The sequence below is a fragment of the Amphiura filiformis genome, chromosome 15 (assembly GCF_039555335.1).
Source record: "Amphiura filiformis chromosome 15, Afil_fr2py, whole genome shotgun sequence".
Taxonomy (NCBI): Eukaryota; Metazoa; Echinodermata; class Ophiuroidea; order Amphilepidida; family Amphiuridae; genus Amphiura; species Amphiura filiformis.
Window position 1 is genome coordinate 31,461,652 of NC_092642.1, and position 15,969 is coordinate 31,477,620.

Consider the following 15,969-nt stretch of genomic DNA (forward strand, 5'->3'; position numbering starts at 1 on the left):
TGAATGAAAGTAGACATAAGTCTTACACTTAAGCCCTTAATATTTTTGTTTGTCGCTCTTCAGAACAATACAGTAAAAGATATCGAACAAGCGTTGGAACAAGCGTTGGTCACGGTCCAAGGAGCACACTCCATCTTGGAACCGGGACTAGCGGTATATACGCCCGTATGAACGCCCGTATGAACACATGAACCGCGAAAGGTGTATGGAACATCGCAATCTCTCTAAATATCGCTATGCATTGTTTAAGGCACAGATCAAGGCGGAATAGTTCATGCACCAAGTATTCGTTATTTCCATTCTATTTACAGTCATTTCGATCTACTAACGAATAGTTTGCTGACGTCGATAATTCAGAGATTCAAATATAATTGGTTTTTCGTCAACAACAATTTTGTCTACAGGGTAACATACAGTTACCAATGTGGCAAGATTATCCCAGCAAACACAAAAACGTTTTAAAATCATTTTAAATAAGTTATATTTTGGCTTTTGGTTTCGGTAAAAACGTTTTAATAACATTAAAATATCGGGTTATATAAAGGTCATGAAAACACACTACAGCAATATTTTTAAAATGTTTTCTCATTGTTATTGTAAACTATTTTTGCAAACATTTTGTCCAAATGTTCTTAAAATGTATTTTTCACAACGTTTTAATAACATTAAAATGTCGGGTTATATAAAGGTCATGAAAACGCTTTCAAAACGTTATTGCAAAATAACATTATGTTTTTATAATTTTTTTTATCAAGTTTTCAAAGATGTTTTTGGAACGTTATAAAAACGTTTTTATACCCTTTATATAACCCGACATTTAAACGTTTTCTATAAAACAGTTTGTGTTTGCTGAGCACTTGATTATCAAGAAATATTTTTAATGTTATGAAAACGTTTTATACCCTTAATATACCCTTTATATAACCCGATATTTAAACGTTTTCTAACAACCTTTTATAACCTTTTGCAAATGATGTCGAAAACGTTTTGTGTTTGCTGCAACGTCCTATTGTTCATTATGATTCAAAATGTATACTACATAAATGTATTAGTTTGATCGAATCACAGTAACCATTTATGGTATTGCATTCCCATGCCCAAGTTAATACAATTTTAGAAAGAACAGATGCAAAGAAGTTTTTACAGTACATAATGATTTAGTTGAATTCATTTAACGGTTATGAATAAAAGTTCCTTCGAAGTGTCAACTAGCTGCACCCTTCACACATTTCAAGTTATTGCACCCTTCACACATCGGCAATACAGATTCCGGGACGGTTTTTGTGTGCCAATTTTAGTAGGTTTACTACGCTGAACTGTGACCTATCGGGCAAATTGTTGTGTGTTTTTTTTTTTGGGTTTTTTTTTTTTAATACAATTAAAAAATATAGTCATCTCAGAAGTTGATTATTTAAAATGATATTTAATGATAACATTATTGCAATAATAAATAAAAATAGAATTAATGCAATACCGAATTGGCGTAGTGATAGAAAAAAAAAGTTTTTTATGCTTTCGAGTAAATCTAGAAACGAAAAAATTGCCCCAAAATACAATAGTAAAAGAAATTGCGCATTTTGTGTAGCTCTAAGCCTACAAAATAAAAAATAAGAAAAAAAACACAAAACATTGCTCCTGAGACAAACCTGTTTTTGGCCTCAAAATGCGGTGTTGTTTGCAAAAGGTTTTGCTCAAGTAACAACTGGCATAATATTAGAGCTGTTTCCTTCCTGTCGCGTACTTGACGCACCCATCCCTGTTGTATTTGTCTTCTCCGTTGTTGAAGTACCCTCCACATCTGATGTGCGAGCATACAAATATCCGCAGGTTACTTTACGAAGTAACATTTTATAGCCCATTCGAAAATGTGTGTTTGTGATTCCGTATAATATGCTATTCATGCTAGAGTTGGCATGGGCGAGGATGATAGCGCAGACATAAATCTCATACGGGTAGATGTCTCTGATATCGCTCAGCACTATAACGGTGTAAGGTGTCCAGCAAGTCAAGAAAACGACGAAGATGATGAACACGGTTTTAAGCAGTTTTAAATCCCCGATTTTCTTCGGATTTTCTCCGTTAGCTTCTGCTCTCCAGGCTTGAATCTGAAATACAGTCAAGGATAATAATTATAATACAAACAACTACAACAACAATAACAACTGCGACAACAACAACAACGGCGACAACACCGACTACAAGGATGTCGATGACAACGACGTTGATGACGACGACGATGATAGAGACTTTGCGAAATGAAGTTAGAAAATTTACTTTAACTGGAACGGTAACTTCAGAAATATCGATTGGATTTCTTGCTCAAATTTACTCCAACGCGAACGTATGGTTGGTTACTGCAACAACAGCGTATTGTCGCTTAAACTCGGGACATGTGTATCAATGTGCGTTCAAAAGAAGGGCATGTGTAAGAGCTTGTAACCGACTACATCAAAATGTCTCTCTTTTGTTTAGTCAAGGGGTTATCTGTCCCACTTCAAGACAAAAGACTTTACCTTAAGAGCTTCGTTTGAGTAAACATGAACTCGCGATAACACTCAACATGGATTATGTCGGGACCCAGCATTAATCTCCTTATCATATTGTTTTGAAACTAGCTATACGTTTCAATTAATATTCTTACGATAGTTATAGGCCTATATATATTATTTAATAAAGGCTCGTCAGCTTTGTCAATTCCAATTTACTACGCAAAGCCTAATGAAATACGTATTCTTTATTTCTTTCCCCTCCTTCTGAATCTCTCTCACCTCCCCCTCCTGTTTCCCCTTCCCGACTTTCTCCATATTTCCCCCTCCTTCTCCCCTCTATCTGTACTCGCTCTCTCAAAATTGACCATCCTATTATTACCCACTCGCACTCCTGTTTCCCCCTCCCCATGCAGTGACTTTGTCAGGGCTTAAAATGGCAGAAAAAGGCCTAAAAGCGTAAAATATCACGGCGGCCAGCATCCAAAACGGGAGGGTCAAGAAGGAGGACAAATATGTCCCACGGGGGAGCTGCCCCTGGCTACCGGCAAAGCACCTCCCTGTCCACTTCCAATGCCCTCCCTCTCCTCCTCTCTACCCCTCTCTTACCAGGCACAACCTATGACATATTATATATAAAAATGTTATGCACCTGCTTTACTCTTCCAGAAGTATCGTATACTGCTGGCTCAAGTAAAACCAGGCCATTTTTACTGGAACTTAATCCCCTTGGCGTTGAAGTCAAGTATATATCAAGTGTAACGTTTGGAACAAAAATTATTTTGATCTAATTCAATCAATAATTTTCAGCAACATGTAGCATGTTTTTTACCCAAACCAAATTAGATTTGCAATAATTTGTATATTAACTAGATAATACATAAGTGGTAATTATGTAGTCTTTGAGGAAATATGCAAATTATTGTTCTAAATTATGACGTATTTTCATCATAATTTACGGCACACTATAGATTCGCGCGTTAACTTTAACTTCAAGCGGCTTTAATGGCAGAGTGGTTTTGAATACATAATCCTCTATAATCCTCTAGACGTTAAAGTTTGTGGTTTCTAACTTCATTTCGCAAAGTCTCTGATGATATGCTTAAAACTACCAATTAAATAGGTAACCATTACACAAATACATACGGTCATGCGTTTTCAAGTGGTATAATTTTGATGAGTGTCCTGTATTTCACTTAAAGTAACGCACCTCTATAAATATATATAAATCTCACATTAACAAAGTTTGTATACAAGGTGCGTAAGCAAACATATAGGTACTAGTTGATATCATAAAAAAAAAAAAGATAAATTAATGATTTATTCCATTTTTTACTTTTACTTTTTATTTTGTTACAGGACACTATGAGCTGTAATAAATATATAATATTGCTGCTCGTGTGTTATTATTGACCAAAGTGATGAAACAGGCCGTGAGCCAAATGCATGGGAAGTTCGTTTTTTTGTGTGGTAAATTTGGGTAAATAGTTTATTCAGTGTATATTCTTACATGAATTTTAACTGCATATTTGGATTCCTATAGCAAAGGGCTTTCCTTTACCATCTTAGGTTGTTTACTTCTCAAGGTATAACAATTAAAGTGACTGAAAATCGTGGCATTTGTGTGCTGTAAGTTTATTTGAAATCAATCCACATATTCAATATACATACCTTTGTCGATTTCAAGTGTTTGAGCAAAATAGCTCTATTAAGATAATAATTTATTAAATGATGATAAAAATACATTTTTGCTGTTTTTGGGCTTTTTTGGGTGTTTTTTTCGACTTCAACATTTTTAGAGAACGAGACAGCAAAGGTATAACTACAAAAACAAAATAATAGATTTTATTTATATATATTAAAATATTCTTATGAATTTGAAAAAGCCAATACAAGAAACTTATGTTTTGCCTTATTTTATTGAAAATTCAGACGCAGCGACACAAGCAGATACAAAATTATAAATAAATTTTACTATTGTTACACTACAGATAAAAGCGTTTAGAATTTGATTCCTTCCTTAATGAAAAGCTAGTACAAAAAAGTTTTGCTTTATATTATCTTAAATTATGTTCAGTTCAGAGCACATCTTACGGCTCATCTCATGCAGATATAACATTAGATTGAATGTTCTAATGTACACTACAGAAAAAAGCTTTTAAAGATTGGTTCCTTCTTCAGTTAAAAACATTGTCATGTGCGAGTGGAATTTAAAACGCATCTGCAAAGTCATAACTATTATGCATTTTTCAACTGTCCTACCTTCTGGTATATAATAAGGCCTAAAAAAGTGTTTGATTGGCGTAACCCGACCTACCCTAAAATTAGGCCCGACCCTAACTTTTTGTATTTATTTTTTGCAAAAAAAAGTAATAAAATTTAAAAAAATAAATAAAATAAATTAATTAAGAAAAAAAAGATCAAAAGTTCCAAGGCCTTAATCAAACGAAATTGCAGCTTAAAAAGTAAAAGAAAAAAAAAAAAAAAAAAAAAAAGAATCCCGACCTATCTACCCTAAAAAAAACTTTATGTTAGCCAATCAAACAATTCTTTTTTAGGCCTAATATAAATTCTGCTAAAGCGGATCCGGACCAAATAATGTATGCACATTTCAATAATTAAAATCACGTTTTGTGAGTTTATGTATGTAAGAAGTAATTTCTTTTAAAAATCATTTTAAAGTTAAATTGGGAGGTAAATTCTTAATTTAGCGTCTTTAAAGAAACCAAAGTCAAGTCAATGTTTTATGAACGTCTATATAATTATGAAAAATCAATGTTGTTCATTGCTAGACATAATTTCAAGTATAATGCGTGGGTAAATCAAGAATTATACGAAACAAGAGGCTAATTCTATGCGCTTTTATATATAAATTCCCATTACACAAGCTATTTGTCAAATACTGATTTCCCTGGAAAGTTAAAACTTCTGATTCTTTACACAGCCGTGACGTTAGTCACGGCTGTGTCTTTTTTCTTGCACAGCCGCCATCGGCGCTGTGCATTCTTTTTTCCGCGTTCTTCTTCTTCTTCTTTCTTTCTTTCTGTCAACATCATAATCAGCCATCGCAGCCACATGCTTTCAGCCATGTTGATCATAGTTGGTCACTAGGACTATTGGGTGGTGCCACAGATGTCACATGATCAACTTCCGATCAAATGTCATCCACTTCCGGTCAGTGGCCAAAACCGTGATTTTCACTAAAAATGCTTCTCCTTCCACAAATTACATAGCACCGTGATGTCACTTGCACACATGCATCACCAATAGCCAGTGTCTAAAAGTTGCACACAGAATTGGGATCAAAGGTCATTAAGGGGTCACTTCCGGTAAAGTCTGAAAAATTTGTAAAAAATATTCAAAAAATCACTGTCTTTACAAATTACATAGCAGAGAGTCGCCATTAGCACACATGCATCGCTACTAGCTAGGGTCTTTAGGATGTCTACAGTTTTGGGGTCAAAGGTCATTAAGGGGTTACTTCCGGTTAAAAACCAAAATTATCAAAAAAATTTTAAAAATTTTTATCTCAAAATGTAAACAGACCAGAGTAATATAATCATCATACATGAATCAGCGTTACCTGATGTATGCATGGTATTTTTATTTTGGGGGTAAAAGGTCATTAAGGGGTCACTTCCTGTTTTAAGCTAAATAATTTTAAGAATTTTTATCTCAACAACTAAACATAGTAGAATTTTTTAATTAAAATTAGAACAATGCATTTTGTCGGTGTACATAAGGTTTTTTTTTGATTGAGGTCAAAGGTCATTAAGGTGGTCAAAATACATCTTCTCCCACAAATTACGTAGGACAGTGATGCCACTTGCACACATGCATTATTATTACCCAGTGTCAATGGGGTGTACACAGATTTGGGGTCAAAGGTCATTAAGGGGTCACTTCCGGTATAAAACGAAATAACTTCAAAAAACTTTATCAGCCAAGAAAAATATAGCACAGAGACGGTACATTCACACATGAATTGATGTTACTCAGTGTATACGTGGTATTTTTTTATTTTTTTTGGTAAAAAGGTCATTAAGGTGTCACTTCCGGTCTGAGACAAAAAACCTTCAAAATGCCCCTTCTGCCACAAATAACATGGCAAAGTGATACCACGTGCACAAATACATTGACATTAGCCAATGTCTATGGGGTTTTCATATATTTTAGGGTCAAAGGTCATTAAGGGGTCACAACACGGCTGTGTTCGTGGTCTTAGACCACAGCTAAGTCTAGTTATTTCTTTCTTCTTCTGTCAACCATTACATTTGCTCTAGCACTCACATGCGTACATCGATTTTGACCTAACTTGGTCAAAATGATCATTGACCGTGCCCCTACATGTCAAATGAAACTCGTGGGGTCAAAGGTCACGCAGGGGTCACAAGTGTCAAAAACGTGATTTCAACTCAAAATGTATCTTCTCCCACAAATTACGTAGGACAGTGACGCCACTTGCACACATGCATTGTAATTACCCAGTGTCTATAAGGTGTACACAGATTTGGGGTCAAAGGTCATTAAGGGGTCACTTCCGGCATAAAACGGAATACCTTCAAAAAATTTTATTAGCTAAGGAAAACATAGGACAGTAACGGTATGTTCACATGTGATCTACAGTCACCCAATGTATATGTGGTATTTTTTTTAATTGGGTTCAAAGCTCATTAAGGGTCACTTCCGGTATAAAAAGAAATACCTTTAAAATGCATCTTCTTCCACAAATTATGTGGGACAGAGACGCCACTTGCACACATGCATTGTTATCACCCAGTGTCTATGGGATGTACACAGATTTGGGGTCAAAGGTCATTAAGGGGTCACTTCCGGTATGAAACGAAATGCCTTCAAAAAATTTTATTAGCTAAGTAAAACATGGGACAGTAACGGTATGTTCACACATGAGCTGCAGTCTTCCAATGTATATGTGGTATTTTTTATTTGGGGTCAAATCTCATTAAGGGGTCACTTCCGGTATAAAACAAAATACCTTTAAAATGCATCTTCTTCCACAGATTCTGTAGGACAGTGACGCCACTTGTACACATGCATTGTTATTACCCAGTGTCTATGAGGTGTACACAGATTTGGGGTCAAAGGTCATTAAGGGGTCACTTCCGGTATAAAACGAAAAACCTTCAAAATTTTGTATTTGCTAAGAAAAACATAGGACAGTAGCCGTATGTTCACACATGAATTGTGGTTACCCAGTTTATATGTAGTATTATTTTATTTGGGTCAAAGGTCGTTAAGGGGTCACTTTCGGTATAAAACGAAATACCTTTAAAATGCTTCTTCCACAAATTACGTAGGACAGTGACGCCACTTGCACATATGCATTGTTATAACACAGTGTCTATGTGGTGTACACACATTTGGGGTCAAAGGTCAGTAAGGGGTCACTTCCGGTATAAAACGATATGCCTTCAACATATGCCCCTTCTGCCACAAAAAGCATAGCAAAGTGATGCCACATGGACACGTGCATTGACATTAGCCAATATCTATGGGGTTTTCATATATTTTGGGGTCAAAGGTAATAAAGGGATCACAACACGGCTGGCGAGTGGTTCAGCCAAAGCTGTGTATTTAAGGCAAAATAAGACATTTTACACGAATCTGTAATCTAGATACTGACAGTATCTAATTAGCTACATGTATTTGAATGGGACTTCAACTTCGTCAGTACTGCTGTTTTCTTTGTTTTTTGCCAAATTTGTCATTTCAAAAATAACAGATGGCAATTTGAATGACTTATCCTTCACTTTTAAGCAATTTATAAACAATTTCAATTTTTTTACACTTGAGCTGGGATCACCGAACAGGGTTTTAAGTGGTGTAGGATTTATCCCCGGATCTTTAATATGTCCACTTTAATTCAGCATGCTTGTTATTTTGATTATGACGAAGGATAATATGCCGCTTGAAATTAATGGTATGTCAGTGTTTCCCAAATATTACTGTGCCAAAAAACAAAAATACTTCGTGCATCATGTCTTTATTTTCAAAATGATACTTTTTCGTCATGCAGTTTGCATGAACCTTGTGACGCGCGCAGTACAAAAATGTTGTACATTTTTCTACGTTGTCGGCGCGGCCATTTCGTACGTGCAAAATCTGCAAAACTGGCTCAACAAGTGACCTCGCTCAGTCACATGAAAGTGATTTTGAATAGATAGATGGACGTACGATTACGGTGTTTGGGAATCGCAACCTTTCCATAATCAGTTTACATACAAACCTGTCAAGGACTATGCGTATAACGGTGATTGAAATTTAAAATTTTAAGTGAGCTCAAATGTGATAGAACACCGTACAAGGTCCAATTTAAAAGCGATTATAGTATTGAGATATAACCTGGGCACAGTGCACTTCACGCGTCATCGGGCTTTGTATCATAAATGAATTATATGCTAGTCAGAGATTTAGCATGTTTACGGTGTTGAATGAGCCCTTGAAGACTAATGTTTTCTTACGAATAATTTGAAATATTTATTATCCAATCAAGATTTGAAATAAGAGGATTAAAAGGCATATTGAGAACTTCCAAAATACTAGAAAGTTGTAAGGGCAATAGCCTCCGGTGAACGGAAGTTTTTAAAATGCATAGGGGAGACCGGGGCAAGTCCGCCCTCGGGGCAAGTCCGCCCACCCCATGTTTCTGATCTCATGACTGCTGGAAAAGTACAACTATGATGTAATTAGCTGGCACACGTCATAGTTAAGTACCCAAGAAAACAAGACAGTCCGACACATCTCGCCACAGAAATTATCGTCAAACAAGAAATGTCTTTAAAAAAGACAATGCCAAGATACCAGTGGGCAGCTTTTGTTATTAGTTAAGGAGACACTTATAATGCTAGCTTTAAGGTAACGCTATTGGATATAGATTTTTGTCTGATTGAAATATGTGAGCCCATTCTCTCCTGATTACAAAACTGAATTTTTTTATTTTAATCGGATATTCGGTTACCAAAATATGGCCTGTCAAAATGGCACGTAACCAAGAAGTTGGCAACAACTTTCTTTTATTTTTGTTATGCAATGTTGTCAGGTAGGCCTTATTTTCTAATTATATATGCAAGAATTATACAAAGTAAAATGTTCAGATCGGCTACAAAATAAAATGGATGCCTTTGGCAAATTTCCATTTGCATAATTAATTAGGGCCCTAATCAACTTTTCTAATAAGTGGCCCTAATTAATTATGAAAATTGAAATTTGCCAAAACGCCACCGTAATTTTGTAGTATAGTGTGTGTTCTACCCATGTACCATGCCTCAGTACCATAGCTCTTTTAATTGTATCTGATTATCTGAAATCTTTACTTTGCAAAATTCATGCATGAATTAGAAAATCATCTGGCAACTGGACTTGTCAAAAATATAGAAAATAAAAAGAAAGTTGTTGCCAATTTTTTGTTTTGGTTTCGCGCCATTTTGACAGGCCATATCTCAAGAACCGAATGTAATCTACAGGGCATAAGTTTTAACATATACTATAGTATTATTTATATAGAAAGAAAATCTAAATTTGTGCATTAGCCAATAGGGCCACGGTCACCTAAAGCCATCTTGCAATCTTGCAGATAATTCTGATGTATGAAATAAGACCTTCAAACTTTCAGATATGAAGAGTTCCAGATGCAGGCAGCCGTTTCTGTTTTTTAAATATAGGCCTAAGTTGCATCAAGAGTCATTTCTTGTGGATTTTTTGACTGAAAATTACGATTGTAACGTTTCAGAGTAACACATTTTTGTATCAGATTCTTTTATGCTTGTTTATTATATTTTGTATTCAGGACTAAAATAATATTAATATTATTATATTTAGGGGGAGTCTTTTCATAGGCCATTACTTTTTTTTTGTATATGTGTAATTGAATAAAAATCAAAAACATTATTGTTTTGTTTTCTTTCCTTCATTTGTGCTTTGTTTTGCATCGAAAGGGCCAATATCAACACCTTGTTTGTAAGAAGTATTGTGTGGGAAAGATGATTCTTGCATTTTATTTTATAAACAAAAGCAAATTTCTCAGTCATAGTCTTGAAACGGTCATGGGTATATGCATGCAAAAATATTGCAACAGTACTCAGTAGAATGTAAAAAAAACTGACATAGGCCTACATACCACCAACATGACCAACCACGCATGGGAATTGGGGAAGCAAATACTTTAAAACGAATTATTCCGAATTATATCAACGCAATAAAATTGCAATACTTTAGTACAGCAATGAAGCCGGCCATAGGCGCGGCTAGGCGTATCATACCATACATTGCAAACATCATCATGATCATGACATGCCGTGTGTACAGGGTGTATCAAAATGATTGGTACCGACGACTTTTCATTTTTGCAGATTTTCTTTACTATGTTTTGTACCAGTTTGGGGTTAATTGTTTACATATTTGAAATGATAGTAGTTTTATCTTCTCTACGAATTTTAGATCTTAAAAATAGCACATTCGGTTCAGAAGTTACATGATTCTAAAGGAAAGTAGGTGTTTTACACTTTTCATCGTAACGCTGGATCCGTAGCGCACCATTTTCAAGCTGTTGCGCTCTATTTTATTACAAATACCTGTCGACAATGATATTTATGTTGAAGATCTTGGAAATGTTTTATTTTTTCCTTGCATATTTCTTCATTCACGATGTGCTCTAATCAATATTTATTGGTTGATAGTAATGTCAAAGCAGTAATACCTTATTAACTTGAATTAAGAGCACGTATGCAATAAACATTTCAAGCAGTGAACATATTCATCTTGTTGTGTATAAGTAAAACCATGATTACGCCGATCTTCATTTAATTGACAATAGCTCCCAGATGCATCAACCTTTCATCGTCAGATTATTAGATCAATAAGTTAACATATGCCTCTTTCTATTTATAGTACAAAAACAATATTAATTAGCAATCTTATATTTTTGATATATTTTTGAAAATGTCACATGTCTCGGTACCAATCATGTTGATACACCCTGTACGTTGAACACGGCACTACAGCACATACATCTCGTATGCAGGGAAATCAAATAGCTAGCCGGTCTTTTCAATCCCATGATGTAGACACGCATGCACGATGATTGCGGCCTAGTCGAGCCTAGCATGCATGCCAGTCGGCCTGCTGACTCACCGCGTATTAAATGGCACAAAACTCCCCTCAGCTACGCACAAAACAATCCACCATGTCAAATTATCACATCCAAAGTGTCGCCAAGAACGTCAGCTTCAACTTCTCCAGCCAAAGTTTTTCCATTGATAATCAGATTTCATGTAATCATGAAATTAAACCTTGTTTGATGTGTATTCCCATTGTCACAGCATAACTGTTTTCCATCTTGCCTTCAACGATAAAGCTGTTGATGAGCGCTGAGGCTACAACCTATTCGCCACTTGCACGGTTCCGCCATTATGCACTATATGCGGGGAGAGCCTCGAACTGGCAGCATACATGAAAGGAAGAATTACGTAACCTTACACATAATGTTATATGACTGGTTCTATTCCCTTTCATGTATGCTGCCAGTTCGAGGCTCTCCCCGCACATAGTGCATAATGGCGGAACTGCTGCAAGTGGCGAATAATCAAAGACCGAATTAAAAAAGACTAGTTTGCGTCTGACGTCATGACAAAGGCGCGCCGTGATTGGTTGCTGGTTGACGGGACGGTATACGCAAGCTAGTCTTTTTAATTCGGTCTTCAATTATCAAACATATGAGTTTGAAAAAATCTAATGCATAATTCATGAACTTGATAGACCCGCACCATTGGCGCCACGTGCTAGGTGTTTCTAGAATCCCTATAGAATAAGATTAATTTTAATGCTAATTTATTGCACATATGCTTTTTGAACATTCGGAAATGGCGATAGGCGAATTTATGTATGGCGCAGAGAGGTGGGGGATATATATTGGGCTCTCGATATTGGGCGGAAATTAGAGTACTTGTCAGAATATAAATTTGTACAATCGGCCTACATGCCGCGCAATGTGCGGCATTTTAGGTGTCAATTTCAAATCAAACTACCTCCTGGCGGAGGCAGAAAAACGTTTTTGAGTCAAGGAAGTTTACATTTTTGAAATTACTAATATTGTAATAATCTCAAGACCTTGCAGAGACGGTTTTCGTTTTCTTATATTTATTTGGAATGTGAACGTTTTGCTCAACATATTATGCAATTAAAAGATCGACATATTGTGTTTAGTAGGCATAACACGAGGTAAAGAAAAAAAGTAGCGTTGGGGCAAGTCCGCCCTGTATATGTTTACCGGCTCAGCAGTTCAGTTCTGTTGAATTTTACTTTTTATCTCATTTATGATTTTTCTCATTTATGATTTTGTATATTTAGGGAAGTTTACAAGTCTTTACCACATGTCAATGTGCAAATTACCTGTAAAATAAATTGCGCCCTCATTGTTCGAATTTAGGTAATAATTACATAATTTTGTAATGGACCAAACAGCGGTAACAAGGTATCCCAGAAATGTCTCTCTTGCCTCTATCTCAAAATGTTGATTGTCTAGATTCCATTCTGTTGTTTTAGCTTTATTCAGTAAACAAGACATTATTCGCAAAAGCTCGCGCAAAAGGTTAGAAAAGGTTGCCAACAAAGTTTAAATGTCTGGTTATATAAAGGGCACATAAAGGGCATAAAACATTTTCGCAACATTCAAACACAAAACTTGTTGCAAACTATTCTGCTATCTAAGTGTTTGCGGAATATTTGGCAATAAAATGTTTGGAGAAAATATTTTACAATAACAATTTGACAAAATTTCCTTTATATAACCCTACATTTAATGTTATTAAAAGGTTTTTTTTTTTAAACCCGAAACCCAAGATATAACCCGTTTAAAACGTTTAAAAACGTTTTGCCTGGATATAACTCGTTTAACGAATCTTAAAGGCTACTCACACAACTCTGAAACCTACCTTTCTTTGGTGATCTCTCACGAATAAAAAGACATTCGTGTAGCTGAAAAGAACCAAGCACAAAGGAGTGGCGACCCCAAGTAGAATAAAGTAAACAGTATATCCGTAATGCCCCAGTCTATCAAATGAACAGCCAAGTTTTTTATGGTCAAAGATGTGATCGCCCAACCCTACGTGATTGGGGAAGTCAATGAAGAAACAAAGCAGCCACAGGGCGGCAGCCAACAGAAGTGAATTTCTGCGCGTGAAGATTAGTGGATAAATCTAGTGAAATAACACACAAAAAATAAAACAAACGCTTTTTAATATACTGTATAAGTAATGAAAAGTTTTTTTATTTCATAGTTCAAGTTCATTTATCTTGGTCTACTACATTACTGTGAATAGTAACATGGGGGGGGGGGCATCACACACACGGGATCGGCATCAGACAACAGACTATAGGCCTTAACTCCATCAATGCTTGCTGTCTTGTCATGCTTGTAGAAATTCAAAAACTATCCTATTCAATTGCGACGTTAGACCCGCATTTATTTTAATGAACCAGAGAAGATGTAAAGAAAGGAGATAGATCCAGCTATCCTCAAACAAAATATGTGTGTTGCCGCTCATTCAAAAGCAATCACGCTATTTAGGTTTAACAATAAAATACAACAAAAGGGTTCGAACCCATGACGGGTGTGATACACAAGTTGCTGCTTACTAGTTTTAGGGAAAGGTCAGTGTCTGTATACCATCAATACTATGCATACCATGCATGCAGATCCTAACATCCAGTTTATTTCAAATAAAATGTTCATGTTCCATGGCAAATAATAATTTTGCACGCTTGGTTACGCTTTCAACCTCTACGATTTATGATACAGCCTATTTTCAATTATCAAAATATCTTTATTAGGTTTGCAGGAAATTACAGAAAAATACATAAAACAATAAAATATAGATGATCAAAAATCATCCCTTTTCTAACAAAATCCTAAAACACTCTCCTAAATAATTAATATATGTTCCAAAATGGGGGGATTTTTTTGGAATCTTTACAAGACTACATTTCTTTCTTATAGTATCCACGTGTGGCATCCCTTCAGAGCAACATCAGTTACTTAACACACACGTGTCATACTTTCAAGGGATTCTCTATAGAATAAACATTGGATATGGTTTCAATTCTGGAGTGAAAATTAATCAACCGTAGTCGGCAACTCACATCACATCAAAGGCTACTTTCAAGTAGATGTGTAACTACTTGAGAATAAAGGACTATGAATATGTGCGACAGGATTACCTACGGGATTATCTCAAGGATATAATTCCGTTCTCCCTCCTTCTTTTTCAACTTTCCTGAATGAACAAAGAAGCATGCCAAAGGTGAAAATTATAATTTTAATAAGCGGGTCGTTTTAGCAACCAAACGTTGCCAAAATGTATAGTACATTATTCAGCAGGGCTTATTTTTAAGCCTTTATAACACGTTCAATGGAATTTGGCAGCCATTTTGAAAACGCCCTCTAGCGGAGTTATTGCCGGGTTAAACAAAGTCTACCCTCTATCCAATTCGGGCGATTAAGTAACATCGGGCATAGCGTTTAAATCTGAATTAGTAAATTTTTTATGTTAGCCAAGATATTACTGATCCTACTGCATGTCACATTTACGCCATAACCCCTTTTATTTTTTTTCATGAAAAGCAAAAATGCAATTGAATATATGAATACAAAACCTACCCAGGTCCATACGTTGGCCAAATTGAGTTAAGCATGGGAAATTGTTGCTATACATAGGCCTGTCATATGTATGAAAGAACAACTCATCTGTGTCTATTGAGCATGTGAGAGTGACTTTTGAAAAAAAAAATGGGTTTAATAAAGGAACGTGTGTGGTTTATATTACATGGCAGAATCCTTATCAACATTATACATACCTGTGTGCTTTATTTTGTATTATCTTACTAGTGGTAATCTCATTCTAACGTTGTTGTCTTTGTATATGATTCAAAAAACCACCCAAGTCCAAAATTTAAAATGAACCCTACAAAGTCCCTGAAATGCTAATCGTCATACTTTATACAGTTTAATCCACTCATTTGCACGTAAACTTACCATATTGACAAGATAAATCTAACTTAAGGAATTAAAATGATACACAGATTTTTCTCTCAAAATCACTTCGCATGGACTTGGATGGGTTTTGTATTCATGTATTCAATTGCTAATCGATTTTACACAATGCGAGCTTGATATGCGGTAAATGTCTAAAGTGGCCTAGCTCGTTTTCTGGACATTGTTGCCAAGATCTCTTTTATTGTTCTCTGAGAAGTGAAATTGCAATTGTATAATTTTTATTGTTACAGTCTGTATAGTGGTATTAGATATATCAAACGTACCATATTATATAGGATATGAAAATGTATCCGAGAAAATGACACTTTAATAGGTGAATCATACTGCAGTTACTATCCATTTTACTATACACAATACACAGTGCTCTCACCATTGACCTGTAACCTCTACAAACAGTGTACGTTAGAGGTATAG

At 35.5% G+C, this 15,969-nt stretch overlaps 1 protein-coding gene across 1 annotated transcript in view; it reads right to left on the bottom strand.

Moving 5' to 3' along the window:
* Positions 1–1,640: 1,640 nt before the first annotated feature.
* The window catches only part of LOC140172188 (melatonin receptor type 1B-like), a 66,306-nt gene continuing 51,977 nt past the window's right edge, over positions 1,641–15,969 (bottom strand). The window contains exons 4-5 of the mRNA XM_072195510.1: positions 13,436–13,699; positions 1,641–2,105 (exon numbers count right to left, since the gene is read on the bottom strand). Coding sequence (XP_072051611.1) covers positions 1,692–2,105; positions 13,436–13,699 — 678 coding nt within the window. The 3' untranslated portion in view covers positions 1,641–1,691. The remainder of the gene's footprint in view (positions 2,106–13,435; positions 13,700–15,969) is intronic.